Here is a 26,952-nt window from a genome sequence, read left to right as displayed (position 1 = left end):
AAATGTTAGTAATACTATTTAAATGTGTTGAACGAAAAGCTCTAAATCTTTCCCCTCAACAAACTGTTTTTGATCTGTTATTCAGTTGCCAGAGTCAGCTGAGCATTACGTAAAAATGTACGTCATGGTTTCGTTAGCATATTGGCCAATTAAAACGAACGACACTATTGATAATGAGGGCGTTCAACATTGCAGGGGAGTCGAAACTGACTGATCTACAAATCACATTGCAGCATAAATAACCATAGAGAATGATAGGGGCCTCCATTGGCCAAAAGGCTATTAGCATGGGCAGCGCCATTGAGGGCTTCCACCATTTTAATGTAGTCAACTGGGTGGGACTTCATTGGCTCATCCCCCCTGGTGACCCTTTTGGAGTCATGTCCAACCGGGTCATCGGGAGGGATCAGCCAATCGGGAAGAAGAACATGGACTACTTTAAAATGGAGATAGCCTCAATGGCGCTGCCCATGTCACGTACGCTATAATGGCATAGAGACAAAGGTGAGTCCTATATCTAGCTCTATGTAAATAACCGCTCAATATTATTTGCAGATCAGTCAGTCAAAATGTACCCATGATACAACACGGTTTTGACGCGCTTGAACACGGCCATTAGATGGGAAGGCCACTGTTAGCAATGGGACATATGTTTTATCGATTAATCTATTGTTTAGTCGTGTTATTGATATAGTAATGGAGCTGTCATGTCAATGCAACCTTTAATATGAGAAATTCCTGGGCATGCGTTTCGTGTTTTTATTTATTTATTTTTTTTACAGACGATGGATTATCAGTTTCTGATGTAGTCACTGCTGGGTAGGTAAGGAGCACATCAGGTGCCCAGTAACTATAGCTAGCATAACTTTCCATAACAAGAACAGTATGCTAATATTCCAAATGTTGGTGGTCGTCGTCTAGCTACGTATTTTTGCCCCCAAAAAATGCACGGTAGCCAATGTTTACAATCTCGCTCGAGCATTGTTTTGTGCGTTATTTCGCAACACGAGAAGGTTGCCATTTTCTCGTAGCTATTGCATGGACATCATGATGCACGCGACTTGCGCACAATGTTTATATTTGTGAATTCTCGTGATATTCCATGATTTGATTAGTTTATTCGCGTTAATACCAACCACCCTTCCTCGAATGTCTATGGAGGGGGACGAGGGAAACCGCGACCAATCGTCGCGGGAAGAGTGGACACTCCTGTTTTGGACCACTCTCGCTGTCGTAGTGCCGGTGATCATTACTTTGTGGTGCAGTGTCCAACGCTCCAAACGGAAAATACACATGAAAGACTTCTTCCGCAAGAGCAAGCACGGTTGGCACTGCACCGACCTGTTCAACAAGCCCACCTACTGCTGTGTATGCCAACAACACATTCTGCAAGGGGCGGTCTGCGACTGCTGCGGAGTGTGTGCCGACGAGACATGCCTGCGTCGCGCCGACCGGAGCCTTGTGTGCAAAGAGATCATGGCTCCGTCCCGAACGGATGGGACACTGGCGCACCGCTGGGTCCGGGGAAACGTCCCTCTCTGCAGTGTCTGTGCGGTCTGCAAGGAGCAATGTGGGAACCAACCGAAGCTGTGTGACTTTAGGTAATATTACTTTGCTTCTAGGCTGTCATTTGTGAGTTTTTGTATGCCACATTAATCAGAGTGAGCGGGATGCAAAGGCGTTAACTTTTATGTCTATGGTTCTGGCAAGTAAGATGGAGAGGGTGCTATTGTAATTTTTCAATCATGGGGGAAGCTGTCGTTGCTTTATTTGCAAATTGGCAGGAATTAATATCGTGTCCTTTTCCTTTCATGTACAATTCTTAACTAGCTCGCTGTCCATATTTTGCCTTGACATTACAGTGAACTCTGAGTAAATTGTGCTTGATGGGTGTGTGTTTGTCCCTTGGCAGGTGTGTGTGGTGTCAGACCACGGTGCACGACGACTGCAAGCCCAGCCTGTCGGACGGGGAGCGCTGTGAGCTGGGCGAGTTCCGCAGCCTCATCATCCCCCCTCACTACCTCCACCACGTCAACAAGCTCCGCCGCAGGCACCCCGATGAGTACAGCAAGGTCATAGGTCACACCCAGGGAGGGGTCAGTGTCTGGGGTTAGGGTGTCCCAAATGGTGGATTGGAACCGACTGTTTGGTTGCATTACTAGCAACTACCAGTCCCTCTTGAGTCAGGTTAGAAGACTGGGTTGTGGCTTGAAACAGGTTTTGTTTACTTTAATTTTAACTGTGTGTGTGTGTGTGTCTAGCTGGCATCTGCCTGCGGGAGCGGCTGGACTCCAGTGCTGGTCCTGGCCAACACTCGCAGTGGGAACAACATGGGGGAGGCTCTGCTTGGAGAGTTCCGCACCATCCTCAACCCTGTCCAGGTCAGTCAGTCCTCTGTGTAGCATATTATGGAATTGTTAAGATGTCTAGGTCAAATTGAACTGGCGCACAATAGGCACTCTTTCGAGTTAAAGTGATGGTGGAGGTGGCACGGTGATGGTGGGATGCATAAACATCTCCTCCCCTCCTATCCACCGTTTCCCCTTTGTTTCCTCCCATATCATCCCTTTTCTGTCTGCTATCCTCTCCTTATCTCCTTTCCTCTTTCCTCTCTCCTTTCCTTTCCTCTCTCCTTCCCTCTTCAACTTTCCTATTTTCCGCTCTCCTATTCTCTTTTCCTTTCCTCTCTCCTCCCCTCCCCTCTCAGGTGTTTGACCTGTCAGAGCTGCCTCCCTCTAAGGCCCTGCAGCTGTGCACCCTGCTGCCTCCAGGCAGTGTGAGGGTGCTGGTGTGTGGGGGGGACGGAACCGTGGGCTGGGTGCTGGATGCCATCGACACCATGAAGCTCAAGGTAAAGGACTGTGTTTTTACATGCGTCACATGACAATGGGCAGGAGCAAATGAGTCGTGCAGCTCTATGCCAAGAGACTGTTTTAACTAACGTTGCTGTAACTACTGTTGGTTATTATATAATAAGATGTCTGTAGATGGCGTGGATGTTCCATTGGAATCACATTTGCATCTAATCACTATAGATATTTAGCTCAAACGGTTGGTACATTGTAACGGAGGGTGGTCACGCGTGTTTGTGAGCAGAGGATCACTGGTTTGAGCCCGGTAAAGGGACAGTGGAGGAAGATATGTTAGCAGCACACTGACGTCTGCTTCACATGCGCGTGTGTATTGGTCTCCAGGGCCAAGATCAGTTCATCCCCAGGGTGATGATCCTGCCCCTCGGTACGGGGAACGACCTGTCCAACTCCCTGGGCTGGGGGTCGGGCTACGCCGGGGAGATCCCTGTGGAGCAGGTGCTCCGGAACATCCTCGAAGCAGAGGTGGTCAAGATGGACAGGTCAGTGGAGAGCCAGAGGAAGTTGTGTAGCCTCCTGTGCTAATGCTACAATGCTACGTAACCCAAGTCATGTAGCCTGCTGTGCTAATGCTACGAAGCGCAAGTCATGTAGCCTCCTGTGCTAATGCTATGAAGCTCAAGCAATGGCTTATAATACTACGAAATCCAAGTCCTGTAGCCTTCTGTGCTAATGCTACAAAGCTCATGTAACGAAGCCTTCTGTGCTAATGCTACAAAGCTCATGTAACGTAGCCTTCTGTGCTAATGCTGCCACCCTCAATATCCCTAGTTCCATGTGTGTTGTAACATGGTTGTAAATGATCCAGTATGATCTTCATTGTCCTAACAGGTGGAAAGTTCAGGTAGCCTCAAAGGGGCTCTACTTTCGTAAGCCAAAGGTGAGTTGCGTTTCACCCTCTCTAGCTAGCCTCTTTTGATCAGCAACACATACTATATTCAGTGTGTGGCCTGTACAGGAATCACACCTGTAACTGTTGTTTCCACTGACAGAACCATGCTCCAACCAAGCGATCCATTGCAAACATGGGGCTGTATCAATTAGTAAGCCAGCTAACTGTCCAAAATTTCTTTAAATAACTTATTTTTATGAAAAATTACTTAAAATTGACAAGGTACAATTGACTCGACAAACAACAACCAATATACATGTTTTTTAATGAACCAGAAAAACAAGTTATATGGTTGTTTATCAACGTTAGCTGGTTAACTTAATAATCCTGCTTACTGGAATAGCCTACGTGATTGATTATTCACTGTTTATAACCTTGATTTGATCACTAAAGGACCTCTTAACTCGTGTGTCCTATCCTCGTCAGGTCCTGTCCATGAATAACTATTTCTCAGTGGGCCCGGATGCCCTGATGGCGCTCAACTTCCACACGCACCGTGAGAAGACCCCCTCCTTCTTCTCCAGCCGCATCATCAACAAGGTCAGTCGGCCCGAAGACGCATCTGAAAATGTTAACAAACATATGCAAATGTCTTGGTTGAATTTACATACAGTATGAGAGGACGTATACAGGATGGTTGCTTGGTCGACACATCAATTTGGAAAAGAAATGCTTTAATGCTACTTTTCTCTCTTAGTCAAATACATTTGGAAATGCTTTTACTTACTGAATATTAATTATGTGGTTGGTTGGTTATGTAAATGGCTGATTCAGAATAGTCTAAGAGTGGTTATTTGGGTGAAAATTTAAAACATATATTTGAATCCGTTTAAACGTGACCTGCTGTTGATCAAACTGTTGCCTTTCCTTCTAGGCTGTATATTTTATGTATGGCACCAAAGATTGCTTAGTTCAAGAATGCAAAGACCTGGATAAGAGGATTGAGGTAAGGCATGCAAGGAGACACACGCAGACACAAACAACACACACGCAGGCACACACAAACAACACGCACGCAGGCACACGCATTGTGGCCTCAGGGAACGACTCTCATGTCTGTTGTGCCCTCTTTCACCTCTATGCCTCTGGGAGAATTTAATAGAGTGTTCCGTTGCCTTGGTAAATGTCACAAACTTAAAATGAACTCGAGCATTCTTTGTGCGTGGTATAATCCTTGGATGCCTCCTTGAACTAGCTGATACTCATATAATTTAATAATATTGTGTGCCTGTTTGTGTGTGTGTGTTTGTGCGTGCGTGCGTGCCTGTGTGTGTGCGTGCGTGCTCCCACAGTTGGAGCTGGATGGAGAGAGGGTGGCCTTGCCCAGTCTGGAGGGCATCATCGTGTGTAACATCGGCTACTGGGGCGGAGGCTGTCGTCTGTGGGAGGGCATGGGGGACGAGCCCTACCCCCCTACGCGGTGAGCACCACTGGCTCACACAGGACTTTAGACACTGCAGAAATGGAAACAATAAAGGCTTCATAAGCCACACCATCAGACTATGTCCATTTAAAAGTTGCTTGTGTATTATCACTGAAAGGATAACTAAAGATCACATTGTCCTTTTTTGTTTGACGCCTTCATAAACTCTACATTAGGCCTTTTTAGAGATGCTTCGGAAGTCATTGATAAGCTAATGTCATGCGATCTAAAGGGTGATTTGTGAAGGGCATATCTAGGGCTTATGAATGCTCTGTAAAGCTTTTCTACGTTGTTTTCGAAGTGTTTTTCTCCTGTCCTCTCTCCCAGGCTGGATGACGGGCTGCTGGAGGTGGTGGGTGTGTTTGGCTCTTTCCACTGTGCTCAGATCCAAGTCAAGATGGCCAACCCGGTGCGGCTGGGTCAGGCCCACACAGTCAGGGTGAGGTTACGCCACCATTCCATCATCACCACCACTTACTGTTTTATCTCCACAGTGTGAGAGGACAGCAGTGGTGTACTGGACTGGTGTATTCTGTGTTTCCTTCCTGGTTCATTTTGAACTGAGCTGAATAGATACAGTACCTGTTTGAATGGCCATCTTTTGTAAATAATGGAGCAATTTGCATGTTTTGTTTTTAAACGTGGTTAGTTCATGTACAGTGAATGTCAATGTACTTAAAATGTGCTTTTACTGCGCTCATCACTGTTCAGCTCTTCCAAAGTAAAAAGAAAAAGAGAAAAAAAGAACCTTCTCTCCCCTCTTTCCTCCTTCCCTTTTCTCCGCCCACCTCTCTTACCACCTCTCCCTTCCTATCGCTCTGTAGCTGGTGCTGAAGACGTCCCGGATGCCCATGCAGGTGGACGGGGAGCCGTGGGCCCAGGGCCCGTGCACCATCACCATCACCCACAAGACCCAGGCCTTCATGCTCTACCACAGCGCCGAGCAGACGGACGACGACGACGACGAATCCAGCACCTCCGAGGCTGAGAGCTCCGCCCCCCATGGCTCTCCCAAGCCAGCAGGTCCTGCCTCTGCTCGTGCCTGAGCCCCCAAGTTCCACCACCTCAATGTTTCATCCATACCCCTCCTCTGTTTGTTATAGTAAATGCTGATGACATAATGCCACGCTTGCACACTCCCCAGATGATTATAAGTGAGAGCTCAGGCATATTCCTGTCTCTGGGTAAAGGAGGCAGATGTTTCAGTGGAGAATGGCGTATTTCCACTGATCCCTTGTTCCATAGTTATAATAGCTCTATAGTTATAACAGTTTGGCAGTGTTTCCCAAACACTTGTGTGTCCCTGACTCAGGAGGAAGCATTGACCTCGACACTCGTACTCCTATGATAGAGTATATATTTATATTAGTAAGTCAATCACTGGACGTTTGTTTTGTTAACTCTGTATTTCATGATGATGCACTGTTTCTGCCATGTTGGCCAAATCCCCTATTACATGTGCTTGTATTGGGCAGACACTAGTTAGTGGTTACTAAGTCTTAAGAAAATGTTACTTGACTATATTTCTTATGAGTTTATTAGGACTCCTAGTTAACCATTCCTAGTGAAATATCCGTTGCTTATGAAGGATTTAATCACAGGTTTTTTCATTTCGACCTTGTCATTTTTGGAGACAAAGTGTCTACCACTATAATCTACTGTCTGTTAGCGTGCTCCTACTTTTGTTTTGCAATATTTTTGTCATTTTCTTAAATTAGACCTCTTTGTGTTGGATACTTCTTGTTGCACTGTAGGAATTACTCCATAGGATATAGTTAGAATTGTACCATCCCTCAAAACTGAGTTGCAACTGCTCAAAGTGTTCATAGGTATAGTTGTATTACACTGTCCGTATCTATTTTGTTTATGTTGTCTACGATGGAAAGATTGTTTATTTCAAACACTTTTTAATGTCTTCATGCTGCTTAGCACTAGACAACCGCTAGGTGACACCCTATGTCTGTCACATAGAAATAGGTGAGCATCTAGCCATTCTATTTCTATGGTGTGTCGACTGTCAATGTTTATTACCTCGGAATGTTTTAATGATCTGTGATTGGGGTTTTTCCTGAATCTCTGTCACCTTTCAAGAATGTCAGCTTTTTTTTTTGTCATTTTAGGGAGGTCAAGGTTCAAAGTTGAGATGATATCAGGTTTGTTACAGCCATAATAAAGTTATAGGGGGTGTTCCAGGTCGACTCTTATGCAGTCACGCTGCACACCTGGTTCCTAAGCACTTCTGCAGGTCCCTAAGCCCGTGGAACCAGTCTGATCACTGCGTTTGCCATTCTATTTCAAATCACGTGCAGTAGAACAGAACTGTTAACACAGCAATCAGATTGGTTCCACCAGGTTACCAGGTCCCGCCTGTCCATATAAGCTTATTCAGTGTGAGCTATAAGGGAAAACTGATCCTAGATCAGCACTCCTAATCATCTGTGCAGCGTGACTGCAAAAAAATATGACCTGGAAGGTCTCCTAAAAGTCTCGGCGCTTAAGAGATTAAGCCAGAGCCAACCAGTGGCATCAACTGTATAATGGGAGGATTGTCAATGTTAACCTAAAGCTTCGGAGGTCCATAGTTATCAATATAATGCCTATGCTTGTGATATATAAGTGCTTACATTCCCTTTGTGTGTGTTAAGCCGTTGGGTAATCGTCTCGTTGCTTGGGGACACTCATTTTATGTGTATCTGCGCTTCTACTGTATGTTTACAACAAACCTGAATGTTCTAGAAACAGGTCTGAGCATCTTAACTGTGGACGGAAATGTTATTTCAAACAGTATAGGTCAGGGGTACTCAACTCTTACCCTATGATGTCCGGAGCCTGCTGGTTTTCTGTTATACCTGATGGTTTGCACACACCTGGTGTCCCAGGTCTAAATCAGTCCCTGATTAGAGGGGAACAATGAAAAAAAAATGCAGTGGAACTGGCTTCAATGTCCAGAGTTTAGTTTAATGGGTATAGAGCCCCACACTGGAGGTGTCATAATACCCATAAAACCTAGCGGTCAAACAGGGAAATGGTTCCAATAGTTTTTCCACCATTCAGCTCTCCTATTTTAAAAACACTTAAGGGCTGTGTTTCGTGTAGGCTAACCCTGGCGTGACGTTTTGATAATCATCTAACTCTCTCGGACAAGGTGACTTATCAATATATTCAGCTCCATTTACTCTTAGATTTGAAAATGCTAATTAGAATCAAAGTGAAAATGCAAAACTACAAATCCCCGCAAGCTCCTGCACGTCATTGCTAGGGGAGTAAATACAGGCAAATATATTTATAAAGGTCACCTTTTACTAGAGATTTGTCTGGTTATCAAAACATCACGCCAGGGTAAGCCTACAAGAAACACAGCCCCTTATTTGAAATGTTTCTAAAAATCCCCCATGGGATGTGACTGCTAGGTTTTATGGGTAGGCTGTGAGGTTTTTTAGAAATGTCAATGCATTGCTGGAGAAATAGCCTACTTTCATTCCATGTGTTTTAGAAAATGAGGTTTGTCGAAGAGCATGTACTGTATGCCACCGAATGTTCTCAATTAGATTGTCTTCGGATATTGAATGGTAATGGATAATCGTAGTCTTGGTCGTTTATGTACATGTCATTTATGTCTACACTTAACGATGGAAGGAGACCTGTGATAGTCTATTGCCGATACATTTTCCTGTAAAGATTTGAGTAAAATGTACAGCGCACCACAAGGTAGAGTATATTTGGAGATATATTTAGCTACACGTTTAGTTTTTGCAGTCAAACCACTACATAAAATGCACAAGATTGCTGTGGGAAGTGTCAAAGAAATCACTTAGTCATAACAGCACTTTACTGGCATAACAGAATGGAATGCATATGACTCCATTTTCTCTCCACCTGCTTCATGGCCATTTAAAAAGAAAAGATGGATCGAGAGATGGATAAATTACTTTTATTGTAAGCAAACAATGAATCACGTTAAAGCAATTAAAAAACAGAGGAACATTTAAGAGACATAAAGATGAAAATAAATCGGCTTTACTGAATTTGCTACTACAGATGTTGAAACGGATCATTTCACTGAATGTAATAAGCAATGTAAATTAGGATTCGGAAACATCAATAAATATTTTCATATATATTATGAATCATTGTTTTACATGTATATAATATGAAAAGCAAAATAGTTTTTTTTTTTCCCGTGCACTTGCGGTATGTCTACTCCTGAGCAGTTTGAAGTAATATAATCCCCAAATGCAGTATATACATGTGGAACAAATAAGCCACACCCACCACATTAGTAACTATATGTATTTGTATGTGATACATTTTTGGAGGAATACATTAGCACAAAATACCTTATAATAGTAAATCACGAGGGGACATTATCAAGTTGTCTTTAACCAGATGAAACCCCTTATACAAACAGAATCAATACCTTACCCTTTAAAACACAACCAACAATTTCTAATATATTTTTCAGTTAAACAAGACTCGATCAAACAAAGTCAATAAACCAAACCAACACGAAGTACACCATCAGCACATTAATTAAGAACCGAGCTTATAAGACGGAAGGAATGGACAGAGAGGATAACGTGCTGACACACAAGGACCATGACAATGGCCCTCTGATCTTTGCTCTATCTGGTGTTGTGTACGCGAGTCGTTCGGACTTTGTCCAAACCTTTGGGGATCTCTTAAAAAGCCAGTGGCAATAATGGCTTAAATCCAGCAAATGAATTAATATTTTCCTTAAATATCAGCTTGCCTTCATTCCACTAACAGTCGAAATCCCTTAAATCAGGAAAACTAGTGTTTCTATAGCGGGAGAAGGCAATGACACCAACTATTCATTTGGCACTAGGCTTTGCAAAGCAAAACTAAACCATCACATGCTATTCTCAACTTGCTCTCCGATCGTAGCGATGGCAGTATGTCCATAAATGGAAAAGTTCCAATCCACAATATCAGAGGCATGAATTATGAGAAGCATGCACCCACGTTACAGACAATGTGACACCCACAGATGTCCAAACTAACACCAACAGACCATCACTGTGCTACAGATATGTAGCTAAATTAGCTATAACTTGGGCCCAGAGTTTTTCTTTTGTCTGGTCACAGACAGAAAAAAACCCAGCCCTAAATCATCCCTATTTACAAAACCCACAGAGTTGGAACAACTCCTGTTCACAGGGTCTAAATGACCTCTGCTTGTTCTTATGGGCCAGGTTGGGTCTATCTAGCCCGGTTGCCAGATCAACCAACTCCTCTGCCCTGTTCACTGTAATTCTAAAACAAATGCAGAGCTGGCAACCAGGCTAGGTTCTATCAAGCCTGTAGTAGCAATGTCCTAGTAGCAGTGTCAGGAAGCGCTTTCAGCACATCCTCACACTGCACCATGCAGAAACCGCCTTCACTTCCAGGCTCTATGTGAAACACTGTAGCGAAATGTATTAGATCAAGAAAAAAAGGGAACGATACCCACTTTTCCTTTGGGGGTATCAAGAATAATGTGGATGCTTTTCTGTTCGATTCATTGATTCTCTATATCCAGTGGTGTTATTGGATATGACATTCCCTAATGCGGGATGCCTGACACCAGCAAAAGCCATCCACACTCTTGCAATAGGTGTGCCAGTACATGGCCTTCTGAACGTTGTGGTACTGTTCACATACAGCAGATAACATACATGTTAGACATGTTTATTCACGTCGTTTTGTGTATATTACATGTGATTACTGTGTACTGCCAAGACCCACACCAAGAGATCATAAGCTCTGATAAAACAGGCTGTAAACAGCTACCCACAGACCACTAAAATGTATCTGTAAATAAACTGGACGATCAAGACATTTAGCCAGGACTGCAGAGCCGGAGAAAGAACTCATTCGCCTGGTTCAAATACCACTTAGTAGTTCTGTTTGTAAGTCGTGCCTATAGCATGTCACGTAACCACTTGCGAATCAGACATGAATGATCACAATGTCAGCTAATTCCTTCTATCCAGCCAATGTAACTCGCTATGTCTGATGAACCATTAAGGAATAAATCAATTCCTTTCACGGCATGCTGCTGACATCACAACAGCAGTAAAAAAAAAAGGTAGTAAGGATGTCAATCATGCTTTTGACAATACAATAATATTGTATAATAATTTGTAATGTTCCTTTACCTGTATGCAAGTGCTTAGTTTTCATTAGTTACTGATTAACAAATGCTGCCTGTTTAGAGGTTGCTGCAGTTACAAGAGACCAAAGTCCAAAATGATATGACCTACACTGCATTATTACTAAAGCCAGTGACTACAACCAAATAATAACCTTTAAGATACAAGTTCCCAATATCAGTATGATTAAGTCATTTATTGACCCAGATGCTGTATATTCTAATTATTTGCGAGGGAGAAGAATGTGTGTTTGTGTGTTAACTTCTCAAGACTGCAGCTTGCACAGGCTAACAGACGAGCCGCTGGAGAAGAGCCAGAACGCCGGGTACACTGCCTCGGCGAACTGGAACACAAACGTATGGAACGGGTATGCCCGGTCCTGTACGTTATAGAAAGTGGCCGTTCCCTCCTCGCAATCCAGCAGCACGCCGACGCGGGTCGGATTCGGGTTCTGCAGTACAGTCTCACTGCTGGCGTGCCAGGCCGACAGCTTGACGTTGAACCACTCCACGCACCAGGACTGGGCGTTACGCCCCAGCCGGCTAGCTGGACCCTTCCGTTCGATGCTGTTGTAGGCCAGGCCGATGCCGGTGAAGTTGTTGCTGCTCATCTTGACCTCCCAGTAGTGACGGCCGCGGGAGAAGCCCTTGGAAGTGAGCACCTGGCTGCAGACGGAGAAACGGGCGGGGCCATCGGGGTAAGGGGTGGGCTCGTCTGACACAGAGGCCACGGTCATGTTCTCTGTGAGGGAGATGCGCTTGTGGGCTGTTTTGAGGTCAAAGGTGAGAACCGTGCCATCTGGTGAGGGAGAGACAGGAGGTAAGATTCTCTCTCGCACACAAACACACCCATTGCACACACTTTTCTAAAAGTTCCTTCAGAATGCAGTACTTGTTTTCAAGCTAGTGTTAGGAATACAGGGAGATAAGTGGTTAGACCACAGAGTCTATTTCCACTACAGACATCCATCCCTCCACGGCTGGCAGCAGCTGCCAGGCTAGGTGTTAGGAGTACCAGCAGGGTTAAGGATTGTGTAATTGCTCACAGGTGCGAGTGATTAACTGGCAATTACTGTAACAATCTTAGAAGCGGATCAAGAGTAGCAGCCCAAGCCAATGGGGATCTCCTGCTGAGTGTTTGAATCTTTTTTGTTTGGCATGCCTTTCTGTATATTGTTATACTTGTCATCATATGAGCGACAACAACCACCATGAGCCGTCTCCCCTCGAGACATTCACAACACCCTGTTGACTTATGTTGAACGCACACTCAGAGGTTACAGACTTGCCAGAAGATTCCGATGGAGCAGCGTGGATAAAAGGAGCACAGTGGCATATCCCATCCCTGCATCGAGGTACGTTTTCCTTCCCATATCTCACGCCGGCTCCACGGTGTCTTAATGTAACCATGATTGAGTTCCGGCCCCAGTGCAGCTCAGTGTAAACAAGCGCAACGGTAAGGTCGGTATCTTCTGGCAAAACATATAGCCTATCCTAGCCTCCCTAGACTGAGCCAGAGTCGGTTTGCTACGTGGTTGCGGTAAACCACTTGTGAACTTACATTGCAGAAGGTCATTTCGTTTTGCTGCAGACGTGATACTTGGGAGAACACTTGGTTGTCCTGTAAGAGAAACACCATGACATTAGTTTAGTAGAGTGCATAGGTGACTTTGATCAACCGGAGGGGTGGTCCAGAAAGCCGGATTAGGGAGTTGGCGAGATCTGTCAAACTAACTACGGATTTCCGGTTCCAGAAAGAGAGCTCGGCCTGTAGCCTGATCGACCATAGCAACAAATGCTCGGAAGCAAACCTGCTACCTTCAGAGGTTAACTTGATCTTAGCCTGCCCTGGGGAATAAAGATGGGGCTTCTCCGCCAATCAGATTGTTGTCCGTCACTATGGCCTGTCCCTTTGCGGAAAACACAACTGACATCAGAGCCTTTGTAACGCACGGCAAACAACGAAGGGAACAAACTATTGGACCTCGACTAGATCCTTGAAATGATTCAGAGTTTTTTTTTTTTGTGGAACCTATTCCGCACAATCAATATCTGGCCAATTTACTCGACCCGTACATAGCCAATGTAATCCAACGTAGTTTCGCCTTACCTGACATAGGCCTACAAACTCTGTAGTTCTGTTTGTAACGTAGCAATCGTTTGGCCTCTGGAAGTTTCCTGTACAATGAGGATGACGCTGAACGATTTGGCAAGGCAACTGTGCGTAGAGCCGTAAGAAGAGCCCGTCTTGCGTTAGAGATTTTTATTTTACGTCTTTGTTGCATTCCCTGCCCATCAAGCGATCCATATAATCAAGGAGGTCTTTAACAGACTTGCAGGTACAGTAGGCTGCGATGTTTTGCTAATCGCTAAATGAATAAACCTCAGCAACATGATGAAAAGTGATAAATAGCCTAATTCATCCCGCAGATTTTGCAAACCTCACTGGTGTTACAACATAGAACACATTGTTGCCCATGTTGTCGTGAAACGCACTCAATTAATTACTCATCCTATATAGGCTATGGAATGGGCCCACCATTGCAATTGTGACATGGGCTACTTACAATCGACTTATTAGGCCATAGCCGTGACACGAATATCACCAGCGTTGTAATAACAGTGCTTTATAAAGTGAAAGCGTTATCACTAGTCACCCATGTGTGTAAGCTAGGACTATTAGATATTGGAATTGGGCCGCTTCACTTAAGCATTTACTCGGTCTGCAATTTTCTGCCAGGCTCCCGCTCTGGCTATTGCAGCAGCAGCTGTATTTCATTTTTGGTAAATGTGTGAACATGTTTGTTGTATGTTTACAATAGTTTCTCTTTTCTAAACTTGTGAAATGTTGGGCTTTGTCTTTTTGAATCCATAGCTGTCGTTTATTTCTGTCATCGACACGAGGCCAATTTTTGAATGTTTGCGTGCCAGTTGTCGGATCAACCAATCTGCAATTCACTTAGCATAATTACTTAAACGAGAAGCAGACGTTCTGGAACCAAGAAATCACGTACTCCCTCATCTGGTTAAGAGAAGCGGGATATTTTCAGGGAATCCTAAATATGTAAAACCATCTCTCTGGAATACCCCCCCCCCCCCCCCCCCCCAAAGTTGCGACAAGTATCCAGAATTGCATTCAAATTTGTCATTGGAGGCTCACTTATGGAATTCAGCTGCTCGAGCAGAGGATATCGTTTTAAGCAACGTTTCCCCAGTGTATAGATATTTTTTTTGCATGAACAACAGTTCTACCTGGGTCCTCCCTGTTCCTGGGTCTGGGTTCTGCTGATTGTCCTCTGGGGTGGTCCCTTGGTGTGTGTGGAACAGGAGTGGCGAACTCTCTGGGAGCATTAGGTGGCTTTTGGGGATTTTCTGAGGGAAGACAAACAACTAATTTAGAATATATTTTCATATCCAATGATTGCAGGCAGTACTTTTACACAATATTGTATGAGTCAGCTGCTGCCTAAAGCATGTAGGTTAAAGGGATAGTTAGACTTTTTGGCAATTAAGCCCCCTTTTATTTATTTTTACTTACCCAGAGTCCGATGAACTCATTGATACCATATTAGTGTCTGCATGCAGTTTGAAGGAAGTTGAAGGTAGTTTCTAACGCGATTGCTAACTAGTAGTAGCACAATGTCTGGAAGTCTATGGGAGCGTTTGCTTATTTGACAAAATATCCCTTTTAAGCGCTCTCTCCAAAGGTTTGCAAAACAGACTGAATAGCCATAACCCTGTTAAACCGGATCATAAACAAAAAACATGTCATGCACAGCACACCTGTTATCTGAGCTTGGCAGAAGTTGAAGTAAACACACAGAAAAACACTGAAAAATCTGTTCTCACTGTCAGCCTTATGTTCTTTCCCTTCTTTGTGATCTCGTTTCTTGTCTGACTCTGAAAGGGAGAAATGGTTGAGAGACTTGTAGGATCAAAAAAGTAACTCTGGGTCATTGTTGACCCTTCAGAGGTGTAAATAGAGTGGTATAATTGGCAGTAAGTCTTTATTGGGGCAGGATAGCCTAGTGGTTAGAGTGTTGGACTAGTAACTGAAAGTTTGCAAGTTCAAACCCCCGAGCTGACAAGGTACAAATCTGTCGTTCTGCCCCTGAACAGGCCGTCATTGTTCCTAGGCCGTCATTGAAAATAAGAATTTGTTCTTAACTGACTTGCCTAGTTAAATAAAGATAAAATAAATTGACAGTATAACAATGATCTGCCACTTGGTTTTTGAACCCTTCATGTCACAGATGTTTCTGACTGAATAGAACGAGCTGTATTTGTCTGGTCTGATAAGGAAATGGAGAGACCTAGTCGGTGCATCGTATTCCATGTTTGTTGAATGGTTCAATGTAGTGTCTTGGTAGAATGTACCTAGACACTAAAAAGGCCATCTTTATCAGGCTACAAGGCCACAACGACCCATCGCGTAATAGCCTACTTCTCTCTCGGTTTGAATCTTGTGGAGGCTTCTTCCTCTGGTTTGCCCTAAGGGGGGCTCCTGGGCTGTGGGATCGAGGCATTCTCTGGTGACCTGGTGGTGGCATGCCTCCTGAAACAAAGACCAGATGAAACTTTAGATAGTGTCACACTGTGCCAAAGTATATACAGTGCCCAAGGTCGTGATTAGGCTATGAGTGACCACCGCAACGAGTCTATTACTTATTTCACAAACTATTGTGGCTGTACCATTTAGCCGGACAAAAGCCATACCTTTCTGGGAGATTCCAACCGCTACTGTATGCCAGCAGGAGTTATGTAGTTATTATAAAGAGGAGGGCATATCGGCACTCACCCATTTCATAGAAGTTTGGCAGCAGAGGAGGAGCAAACCTCTCAGCTGTTGGGAAGAAATCACATTTTATTGGTAATGTACACATATTTAGCAGGTGTTATTGCGGGTGTAGCGAAAGGCTTATGCTCCTAGCTCCAACAGTGCAGTAATAACAATACACCCAGATCTCTCTCCAAAAAAAAAAAACATGAATTAAGAAATTTTAGAACAAGCAATGTCAAAGTGCGGAAAATAAATGTATACACTGAGTGTATAAAACATTAAGAACACCTTCCTAATATTGAGTGGCACCCACCCTTTGCCCTCAGAACAGCCTCAATTTGTCGGGGCATGGACTCTACAATAGGGATGGCATTTTACTGTTGTAGTACTCGCATAATTTGAGTGCTCTAATGAAAAAATTATAAGAAATGGAACACACTGGAAAATGTGTGCATTTGTCTATGCCAACAGCACACAACCATGCATGACTTATCATAACCATTACAGATAAGTTCTAATTGCTCGATTGCCATTCATTGAAACCATAATGAGCTATGTTAGTTCGGCTTGCGCCTAGCCAACCTTGGCTAGCCTAAACGAACGAGTGTGCTTGAAAAATGAGAGGGAAAAAAAGCGGCAATAGTACAGTTTGTCCATTTTGAGACGCTGTAGCCAGTATACACAATTCATCTAAAATACCGTCAAAATGAATGACATTTGAGTTTTTGCCGACAATCTTAGTCAAGCAGTTTTACATCTAACTAAGATGTTCTGTGCAGTTTTTTTACAACGAAAAAATGTGCATGAAAGAGTCGTGCCTCCTTGAATGACAGACTTTATTGAAGAATCCCTACTGTTGACCAATCACTGACGAAGGGGCGTGACTTCGGCTCCGAACTTCAGCTTGCCTCCAGAACATTTTTTGTGTGTTCCCGAACAGCCGGAAAAAAATCTCACCAAAGTCCAAAACTAACAAAAACGTCACAATAATATGCACAAACTCAAACTCAATATGCACCGAACTGTTTCGCCTGGGAAGCATGCAGACGCTTTTACATGCTCGGCTCTGGTGGCGTCACAGCTGTGCTTTGCAGTGGCAAAAGACAAAATGCGAGATGTCTGCTGATGCTTGTCCAGCGCCGAAAACATTTCTTTGTGCTTGATAAGCATGTGATTTGTCATGGATCTAGTTGTAAACATAAACTCGTACATCGCCTTGGTCTATACAATTGCCCTTATTTTAGCACCCCAAAAACGTAATACTTCCAGATCAACTGTAATGTCAATACCATTGTAAAGCACAATTTCTCCACTTTCCAACAGAATCAATTACATGACCCCCACGCTGCCCGTTTCTGCATGATTCAAGAAGGCAATGAGCCCCGTCGGGTCTTTTTAAAAATGGCGGGTGGGGAAGCGATACTAACGCGTGATAGTGAGAAGGAGAGATGTCCTGTGGGAAAATTGCTTTTTTTCCACTCAATCTGTCCAACTTATCACCTTATCGCCTCTAAAATGTAAATAAAACACTATATATAATGTGTCATTACATACCTATTTGAACGTTTGTGTCAAATTTGAATCAGATTTTTAGCGCGGTGCTAAAGTGATCTTAGAAGTCAACAGCGGCTTTGAGAATGATGATCGCATGCAATGATGACGCAAAAAATGACTAGGTATCCCCCCCTTACCCCCGTCACTGTCCATTTCTTATTTTTAAAGGATGAGAGAAGTGCTACACCTGGTGGAGAGAGATAGTAAGACATAAATAGTTGCTTTATGCGTGCTGTACGTTACGACATGACACGTCACGATGTAACGGAGGGTCAGTTTTCTCAACTTTTCTCCAATACTATAGAGCCATTACCATGTCCATCAACACTTGAATAGAAACCTAGTTCACACCCCAGATTTTGACGTCAACACAGTCACTACAGTCCCATTAGTTTTCTTTGCAGCCTCGTTTGAATGTTGCGGTTGCGCACATTTGTACGGAATGGGGTGAGTTTAGTTTCTGCTCGGTATCAGACACATTTTTTGCTTCAGTTGCACTTCACTCACAAACTGGCATTCTATCAACAGACAGCGCTCTGATGTGTAGCCTCTTTTCTCTCTGGTAAAATGCTAGATTAACTTTAAGCAAAACATTAGATTTGGAAATGTAGATGGTTACATTCGTTCTATGATAAACATTAGACAGTTTGAGCTCTCCAAACAACCTGTACACTACGAGAATGAGAACACTATGCCATATTAATACATTGAATAAACGGAAATTACCATAACCAAAGATTCTAGATTAATGGGGAAATGGCAATGATTAACGGTAGCCTAGATCTACTACTGTTGATACTTTTGATAATAGCAGGGATTTCATAATCATTGAACCTTTGGGTGGGGGACCATTCTTGATACACATGGGAAACTGCTGCGTGTGAAAAACCCAGCAGCGTTGCAGTTCTTGACACTAAAATCTGTGCGTCTGAAACCTACTACCAAAGGCACATAAATATTTCATCTTGCCCATTCACCCTCTGAATGGCACACATACACAATCCACGGCTCAATTGTCTCAAGGCTTCAAAATCCCTTAAGAACAAAAAAAACCCAAGTCTCCTACCCCCATCTACACTGATTTGAAGTGGATTTAACAAGTGGCATCAATAAGGGATCATAGCTTTCATCTGGATTCACCTGGCCAGTCTGTCATGGAAAAAGCAGGTGTTCTTAATGCTTTGTACACTATGTATATGATGGTGTGTATACACATTATGAATAGAAATTGGATTTAAAGCCGTAGTTAAATACGATAGGCCTTGACTACAGTATATACATATGAAGTGGGTAAAACAGTAAGTAAACATTATTATAGTAACCAGTGTTCAATGACTATGTAAATAGGGCAGCAGTGTCTAAGGTGCAGGGTTGAGTACTGGGTGGTAGCCGTCTAGTAACACTGACTAAAGTTCAGGGCAGGGTACTGGGCGGAGGCCGGCTAGTGGTGACTATTTCACTTAGGTGTTCTAAGTATAATGCTTGGAATCTGGAAAGCAAACGCCTCACACCACCAGATTGGTAACCAATTTGAGGGATGAGATGTTGGATTGTGAATTATTGTTTGATTGGACTCATTGTTTGATCCCTTATTGCTCTCCAATGTAAAAATCACCATTGTCGAACATGTCCATGCAAAGTTCTGGAATTAAATTCAATATCACAAGGCATCATACAAATGCCGCCCATAAGCATGTTTCATACACTTGTATATACACACACACCTGGTTTGAGTATCTGCAGTCTGGCCTCTACAGGCTGTTTCAGTACAAATGTGAGATGCTCCCTCAGGACTGCAGAGTAGGCATGCCAGGCTGCCAAGGCCTTAGAGTCCAGGTTGACCTTCGGGGTATAGGGGTCAAAGGCCACCACTGCCGGCATGTCAACTGAGGCCTGTCCCAAAGGAAAAGGTAAAAAACAACCAGATACAGTGCCTTGCGAAAGTATTCGGCCCCCTTGAACTTTGCGACCTTTTGCCACATTTCAGGCTTCAAACATAAAGATATAAAACTGTATTTTTTTGTGAAGAATCAACAACAAGTGGGACACAATCATGAAGTGGAACGACATTTATTGGATATTTCAAACTTTTTTAACAAATCAAAAACGGAAAAATTGGGCGTGCAAAATTATTCAGCCCCTTTACTTTCAGTGCAGCAAACTCTCTCCAGAAGTTCAGTGAGGATCTCTGAATGATCCAATGTTGACCTAAATGACTAATGATGATAAATACAATCCACCTGTGTGTAATCAAGTCTCCGTATAAATGCACCTGCACTGTGATAGTCTCAGAGGTCCGTCAAAAGCGCAGAGAGCATCATGAAGAACAAGGAACACACCAGGCAGGTCCGAGATACTGTTGTGAAGAAGTTTAAAGCCGGATTTGGATACAAAAAGATTTCCCAAGCTTTAAACATCCCAAGGAGCACTGTGCAAGCGATAATATTGAAATGGAAGGAGTATCAGACCACTGCAAATCTACCAAGACCTGGCCGTCCCTCTAAACTTTCAGCTCATACAAGGAGAAGACTGATCAGAGATGCAGCCAAGAGGCCCATGATCACTCTGGATGAACTGCAGAGATCTGATCTGTCCATAGGACAACAATCAGTCGTATATTGCACAAATCTGGCCTTTATGGAAGAGTGGCAAGAAGAAAGCCATTTCTTAAAGATATCAATAAAAAGTGTCGTTTAAAGTTTGCCACAAGCCACCTGGGAGACACACCAAACATGTGGAAGAAGGTGCTCTGGTCAGATGAAACCAAAATTGAACTTTTTGGCAACAATGCAAAACGTTATGTTTGGCGTAAAAGCAACACAGCTGAACACACCATCCCCACTGTCAAACATGGTGGTGGCAACATCATGGTTTGGGCCTGCTTTTCTTCAGCAGGGACAGGGAAGATGGTTAAAATTGATGGGAAGATGGATGGAGCCAAATACAGGACTATTCTGGAAGAAAACCTGATGGAGTCTGCAAAAGACCTGAGACTGGGACGGAGATTTGTCTTCCAACAAGACAATGATCCAAAACATAAAGCAAAATCTACAATGGAATGGTTCAAAAATAAACATATCCAGGTGTTAGAATGGCCAAGTCAAAGTCCAGACCTGAATCCAATCGAGAATCTGTGGAAAGAACTGAAAACTGCTGTTCACAAATGCTCTCCATCCAACCTCACTGAGCTTGAGCTGTTTTGCAAGGAGGAATGGAAAAATTGTCAGTCTCTCGATGTGCAAAACTGATAGAGACATACCCCAAGCGACTTACAGCTGTAATCGCAGCAAAAGGTGGCGCTACAAAGTATTAACTTAAGGGGGCTGAATAATTTTGCACGCCCAATTTTTCAGTTTTTGATTTGTTAAAAAAGTTTGAAATATCCAATAAATGTCGTTCCACTTCATGATTGTGTCCCACTTGTTGTTGATTCTTCACAAAAAAATACAGTTTTATATCTTTATATTTGAAGCCTGAAATGTGGCAAAAGGTCGCAAAGTTCAAGGGGGCCGAATACTTTCGCAAGGCATTGTATATTATAGTCAATATTATAATTTCAAGACTATTAGCCCACTGAGCTAAAGCCGGGAGCTGACGCAAGTCTTCTGCTCTCAGGCAAGGTTTTTCATCACCTGAGTGCGAGCAGTTCACCAAAGCCACCTTCGCTACACTGGACTCACCTGTAGGAAAGCCACGGTCTGAGTCTGACTGAGCAGGCTGTCGACGCCATCTTTTGCCGCACTAAGCTTCGCAATGTTCTGGTTGAACTTCTTTATGAGGTTCTGGAGTTTGGTCTGAGCGCTCTCCTGCTCGCGGTCCACGGTGTTCAGAGCCTCACGCTCGTCACGGTCCAGCAGCTCCCGGATTTGGCGGTACTCGTCCTCCAGAGCTCTCTTCCTGCTGGCTGCAGAGTCCTGGAGGAAACGGACACACGGTATACGTGGAGTTCTCAAATTGATCTCTCGCACAGCATATCACACAGCTCTTACTGTGTGGGTGTTCGATATTTAGTTTTTCCACGTGCTCAAAGCTTTCAAACTGCTTTGTATATTGATTACTTGCTAGGGAATACAGTAGTTAAAGACATGTTCTTGAGTCCTTTGTTTAAAAAAAAATGGTAGCTCACCTTCAACTTGCTCTGCTGGTCACTCATCTGAGAGATGACAGTCTGGTTCTTGTCAATCTTTCCATCCAGCAGACTCAACTTGCCCCTCAAATCAGACTGAATGAGACATGAATGAATATCATCTTCAACCAAATAAAACATTTCTAACTCTTAAGATGTTTTCTTTTAGGATTAGTGATTTGATCAATGACATCACTTCTGTAGCTAAATAGGGTAAACAGTCAGTACTGAGGCTTGAACCAGTGACCTTACGCCTGTAGCCTAGCGGTTAAGAGCATTGGGCCAGTAACCAAAAGTTGGTTTGAATCCCCGTGCCGGAAAGGTGGAAAAATCTGCCGTTCTGCCCTTGAGCAAGGCAGTTAACCCCTAACAACTTTAAGGCAGCCCCCTGCACCTCGATTAAGGCAGCCCCCTGCACCTTTCCGATTCAGAGGGGTTGGGTTAAATGCGGAAGACACATTTCGGTTGAACGCATTGTTGCGCAACTGACTAGGTATCCCAACAGAACAGTATGCTAGGTATTTCACCAGATGTATAAATGTGAAACATCTGGTTAGTTTCCACTCACTACCAAATATTGTGATGAGAGGAAGCCCAGGGGCCGGCAGTGGTTGAAGGATTTTGGCCAACATTCAGTTATCCGTTTCCAAAACTAGAATCTGTAACAGTGAACTGGGTTTTGTAGACTAACTTTTGCCAAAGTTTCTTAAAACGACATTGTTTAGGAGTGCAAGGGCGAATTGAGTTCTTGTACATACACTTCAGAGTAGGCGTTCCATAACGGAAATATGCAAATAAATGCCAGAATGAGCCAATAGGATCTCACTAGCTCGTGCTTGGCTCTGCCCACTATGATTCATTTGCTCCCATTAAAACGACAGGCTCTGGTCTATCCCCTTTCCCGTTATAAAAAAAGTCCAGTCATCTAGACAGTTGTAATGCACTACATGGGGGCAATGGGCTGGCACAACACTACTGTATGCCTGACCGTGGATGGGGTGTATTAACATCTATTGTGAACTTACCTCTTGCAGTGCCCGTTGTTCATCAGGGTTGGAGAAGGTACAGCCTTTATGCACCTGCTGCAGACAGACACCACAGATACAGCGGCCATGTTGGACACAGTAGAACTCCATCAGCTTGTGGTGGTCGGGGCAGATACGGTCGCGCAGGTCGCCCAGAGGCTCGTTCAGCTGATGCGCGCCAAACACTGGGTTCTCATGATGAGGCCTCACGTGCTCAAGGCAGAATGACGCCATACAGGTGAGGCAGGTCTTGAATGCTTTGGCTTCCATACAGGTGTCGCACAAGATAGCCACCTCTTTGGGCTCCATCTTGACCGCATCCCACATGATTAAGTCGCCCACCTCACTGGGGAGGTCGCTTTTATTCGACTTCATTTTGAACGTTTCCACAACAGTGCTGAGAACGGTGTTCTTCTTCAGCTCTGGTTTGGTGGTGAAGTGGGTCCGGCATTGTGGACAGCTGTAGTTGTCTTTCCAGGTTTCTAGGAGACACTCTTGGCAAAAGTTGTGTCCACATGGAATTGTCACCGGACAGTCGAAAGCACAGAGGCAGATGCTACAGCTCAGTTCGTCTTCGAGACTCATGAGGGAAAACATATCCTCCGCCATGATGGAACTACAACTGTCTGCTGCTGTGTTGTCTGTGAGTGTTCTGTTTAAACTACTATTCTGCCAACAGCAGAAATGATGACGTCACCTCTGTATGGAAACCTTCAAAATAAAAGCTCACATTTCAAAACATTGCGATGTTGATAACTCATTCTAAAGATATTAAATTGTAATCAGTTGCCATTTACATGGTGCTTATTTGCAAAGTATTTTTTTTAAGTGTGAAAAAGCTATTGGTATGTTCACAATATTGGGGTAGCTCCACCAATTAGGTGCCTTTGGAGCAGTGCAACTTTTTGGGAAAAAAGTTTATTTAGCTGAATGTCAAAACGCACATGTTAAACTTAATAAAAAATGTCAAAATCCCAATCCCTTAAATATTTTTTGGGGGTGACAAATAAAGTAGCATGGTTGACCATAAATAAAGTAGCATGGTTGACCATAAATAAAGTAGAAGGGTTGACCATAAATAAAGTAGCATGGTTGATCATAAATAAAGTAGCAGGGTTGATCATAAATAAAGTAGCAGGGTTGACCATAAATACAGTAGCATGGTTGACCATAAATACAGTAGCATGGTTGACCATAAATAAAGTAGCAGGGTTGACCGTTGACCATAAATAAAGTAGCATGGTTGACCATAATAAAGTAGCATGGTTGACCATAAATAAAGTAGCAGGGTTGACCGTTGACCATAAATAAAGTAGAACGGTTGACCATAAATAAAGTAGCATGGTTGACCATAAATACAGTAGCAGGGTTGACCATAAATACAGTAGCAGGGTTGACCATAAATAAAGTAGAATGGTTGACCATAAATAAAGTAGCATGGTTGACCATAAATACAGTAGCAGGGTTGACCATAAATAAAGTAGCATGGTTGACCATAAATAAACAGGGTTGACCATAAATAAAGTAGCAGGATTGATGTGTTATTCTCAACCCGCTCAGTTTTCCAACACAGAACAACAGAAAATGGGCAAAAAGAGTAGAACCAGCTCACCTGCTTTTACACTGATTTGACTATTAGATGTTTTACAGAAATAGCTTCACAATATTAAAATGAGAGTTCAGTTAACGTAACAGGGTTGACCTTAAAATCTTGGACAGACTTGTTTAATTCCTTAAATGAATCACATATCACATTATTTATTTAATCTTCAGAAATGACTGTCAGTGTATTGCTTCGGCCCCTTTCCAATCGCTCCAGAAAAGCTGTGGCCCTTGCGGAGCAAGGGAAATAACTACTTCCAAGGGAAATAACTACTTCCAAGGGAAATAACCTCTTCAAGGTCTGAGGGCACGACGTCACTGATTGAAACGCCACAAGCAAGCACGACTAACTACCTAGCCATTTCACACAGGTTGCAAAAACATAACTAGGGCTTTACAATGATTGTGAAAACTTGGGAAACACCGGCACAAATAATAGTTGTTTTTTCTCTATAAACCACTATGTAATTCAGTGTATATAGGGTAGGCCGTCGTTGTAAATGACTTGCCTAGCTAAATAAAGGTTAAATAAAAAAATTAAATATACATTATTTTTTTTTGCATTGTGGCCAATGTGGAGTAAAAGGCCAGCAACACTCTGTATTAACATAACAGCATTTGTGTAAACTTTCAAATTAAATGCTGGTATAAATAATGAATGATTAAAAAAAATAGGTTATTTTTCCAAGGTGGTTGCAATGCTTTGAGAAACAGTTGTACGTAACTAGTGTTAAACAAAAGGATAGTCACAAAGCTTTCCATATCCTTGCAGGGAGACTCTTATTTTGAAAGAAAATCCTGTCGCTAGTAGAATGGTATTCTAGTTTCAGTGCGTCACTCTGGCGAAACGAAACTTATTTACAGTCTTTGCTTCCGTGGTGCATATATATTAAATATTTGGCTTTTGAAGATACTATCGTTGCGCGAAGTCATTATCTACTTTATTTTGATTCTAACCTTACCGTTTCCCCTTTTGGATAGAGAAATTCGATGTTGTGTTATTACATTATTTGCTTGAGTGAAGTGTCTATTAGGCCTTCATGATTTTTTATTTTTTTTTTAATGTTCCTGAACATGTAAGATATTTTAAGTAAAGTAGCCAACGGAATCAAACTTACCAGGCTGTAAAGTGCACTGACAGCTGACAAACGTATTCTACGTCCCTTGACTTGTCCGAGATCTGAGTAGCTGTCTGTGGATTCTTCTTCGGGGGGGTTTATCCGCAGTTGGCATCCAACGTTATGGTGCATTACTGCCACCTACTGTACTGGAGTGGGGCCCAGTTTCTCTTAAAAAAAGACAACAAAAACTGTAGACTGTATATAATGACGTTCTACTTAGTATACTCTTTAAACTAATTTCCTGTATCCACTTCTCCCTTATACTGGATCTCAGCCTCTTCCCCCCTCATACTGCCCACACTATGCCAATACAAGCTCCATTGTAGTTTTTTGGGGCATCAATACCCGGCCATACCTGAGAGTAAACAACATTGCTTTGTGTGGAATGTTGAGTCAGTTGCGGTTTGAAAGTCTTCTATTTTAAGGGTTTATGACAGACTCGGGGTGAAAGTATTAATACAACAAGTCCCAAAAAACGACAGGCTATTAGTCCAACAGTACCGCATGTCAGCAGCATAAAACATTAGTGAATTGACTGGAAACTGGGTGATAATACCCTCCTTGTGGTTTGAGGAGAACACTTACATTTTTGTCAAGGCAGAGATGAGCGGCCGAGACGCTTGCGGACAAGGCAGAGATGAGTGGCCGAGATGCTTGCGGACAAGGCAGAGATGAGTGGCCGACACGCTTGCGGACAAGGCAGAGATGAGTGGCTGAGACCGAGGCGCGCATATCAGTTTGCAAACAATGTTAAAAAATAAATATATATACCTGTATATATATTATTGAGTTAATAAAGCCGCATATCAACATGGTATCTTTTGTTTTCTTGAGTAAGACTGCTCCAAAATGCAGATGTTTCAGCCTAGCTCAATGCTTTCTGTGGTGGACAAAATTTGCCCATGAAGGACCAAAATCAAATCAAATCAAATTTATTTATATAGCCCTTCGTACATCAGCTGATATCTCAAAGTGCTGTACAGCCTAAAACCCCAAACAGCAAGCAATGCAGGTGTTCGACCATCAAGGTGAGTCCAAAAATGTATTGTATGCTGCTGCATAAATTATGTAATATGCCAATAAGATATGTATACTGTAGCTAAGAAAGTAATACTAAGTCTATGTTGTGTAGTAAGCTATTAGTAGCCCATGTGCCTCACCCTAATAATTTGGTCTATTATCACCTCTTCATTTCACCTACTGTTCTGACTTGGTGGTGCACATGTAGCCTATAACCTGTTTTAGAGAAATGTAATCATTAAATATTGTAAGAACTTCTATTGTCTGCTTATATGCCCCCTTTATTTATCCTACAGTTCTGACTTAGTATACAGGGAGAACACTGTAAGAATGGCCCATGTTCTGAATTCTGTTGCTGTACATTAGTTATACAAATAGTTATATCGAC

General features: G+C 43.1%; 2 protein-coding genes across 4 annotated transcripts; one reads left to right on the top strand and one right to left on the bottom strand.

The window, feature by feature from the left end:
* The first annotated feature begins 558 nt into the window (after nucleotides 1-558).
* Nucleotides 559-9,305, top strand: LOC139424666 (diacylglycerol kinase epsilon-like). Of its 2 annotated transcripts, none has more exons than XM_071176723.1 (11): nucleotides 559-1,601; nucleotides 1,913-2,072; nucleotides 2,262-2,381; nucleotides 2,708-2,851; nucleotides 3,195-3,352; nucleotides 3,702-3,750; nucleotides 4,189-4,302; nucleotides 4,637-4,708; nucleotides 5,055-5,182; nucleotides 5,513-5,624; nucleotides 6,010-9,305. In XM_071176723.1, exons 1-11 carry the CDS (start codon nucleotides 1,150-1,152, stop codon nucleotides 6,229-6,231), a joined length of 1,731 nt encoding a protein of 576 aa, XP_071032824.1. In that variant the 5' UTR covers nucleotides 559-1,149; the 3' UTR covers nucleotides 6,232-9,305. The 2 variants fall into 2 exon arrangements, with proteins under 2 accessions (XP_071032824.1, XP_071032823.1); XM_071176722.1 differs by having other exon boundaries at nucleotides 583-1,601; nucleotides 1,913-2,096.
* Nucleotides 9,101-25,645, bottom strand: LOC139424665 (E3 ubiquitin/ISG15 ligase TRIM25-like). 2 transcript variants are annotated; one of them, XM_071176720.1, is made up of 11 exons: nucleotides 25,542-25,645; nucleotides 22,822-23,532; nucleotides 21,797-21,892; nucleotides 21,351-21,584; nucleotides 19,395-19,563; nucleotides 16,135-16,179; nucleotides 15,781-15,891; nucleotides 15,186-15,236; nucleotides 14,589-14,708; nucleotides 12,898-12,957; nucleotides 9,101-12,135 (listed from the first exon to the last, which is right to left on the bottom strand). In XM_071176720.1, the coding sequence occupies exons 2-11, from the start codon at nucleotides 23,428-23,430 to the stop codon at nucleotides 11,603-11,605; spliced, it is 2,028 nt and encodes a 675-aa protein (XP_071032821.1). In that variant the 5' UTR covers nucleotides 23,431-23,532; nucleotides 25,542-25,645; the 3' UTR covers nucleotides 9,101-11,602. The 2 variants fall into 2 exon arrangements, with proteins under 2 accessions (XP_071032821.1, XP_071032822.1); XM_071176721.1 differs by lacking the exon at nucleotides 15,186-15,236 and having other exon boundaries at nucleotides 25,542-25,644.
* Nucleotides 25,646-26,952: the final 1,307 nt, after the last annotated feature.

The sequence above is a fragment of the Oncorhynchus clarkii genome, chromosome 13 (genome assembly GCF_045791955.1).
Source record: "Oncorhynchus clarkii lewisi isolate Uvic-CL-2024 chromosome 13, UVic_Ocla_1.0, whole genome shotgun sequence".
Lineage (NCBI taxonomy): Eukaryota > Metazoa > Chordata > Actinopteri > Salmoniformes > Salmonidae > Oncorhynchus > Oncorhynchus clarkii.
The sequence above is the reverse complement of the archived record's forward strand: the minus strand, read 5'-3'. Positions and strand labels throughout refer to the sequence as shown.

What these genes read in the sequence shown, in the direction of transcription:
- LOC139424666 (XM_071176722.1), top strand. Translation starts at nt 1,150, where the DNA reads ATGTCTATGGAGGGGGACGAGGGAAACCGCGACCAATCGTCGCGGGAA. An exon ending in GAGGTGGTCAAGATGGACAG is followed by an intron (nt 3,353 to 3,701) that starts GTCAGTGGAGAG and finishes TTGTCCTAACAG; the next exon opens with GTGGAAAGTTCAGGTAGCCT. An exon ending in GTCAGGCCCACACAGTCAGG is followed by an intron (nt 5,625 to 6,009) that starts GTGAGGTTACGC and finishes ATCGCTCTGTAG; the next exon opens with CTGGTGCTGAAGACGTCCCG.
- LOC139424665 (XM_071176720.1), bottom strand. Translation starts at nt 23,430, where the DNA reads ATGGCGGAGGATATGTTTTCCCTCATGAGTCTCGAAGACGAACTGAGC. An exon ending in AGACCGTGGCTTTCCTACAG is followed by an intron (nt 19,564 to 21,350) that starts GTGAGTCCAGTG and finishes CCTTTGGGACAG; the next exon opens with GCCTCAGTTGACATGCCGGC. An exon ending in ACGAAATGACCTTCTGCAAT is followed by an intron (nt 12,136 to 12,897) that starts GTAAGTTCACAA and finishes CTCCCTCACCAG; the next exon opens with ATGGCACGGTTCTCACCTTT.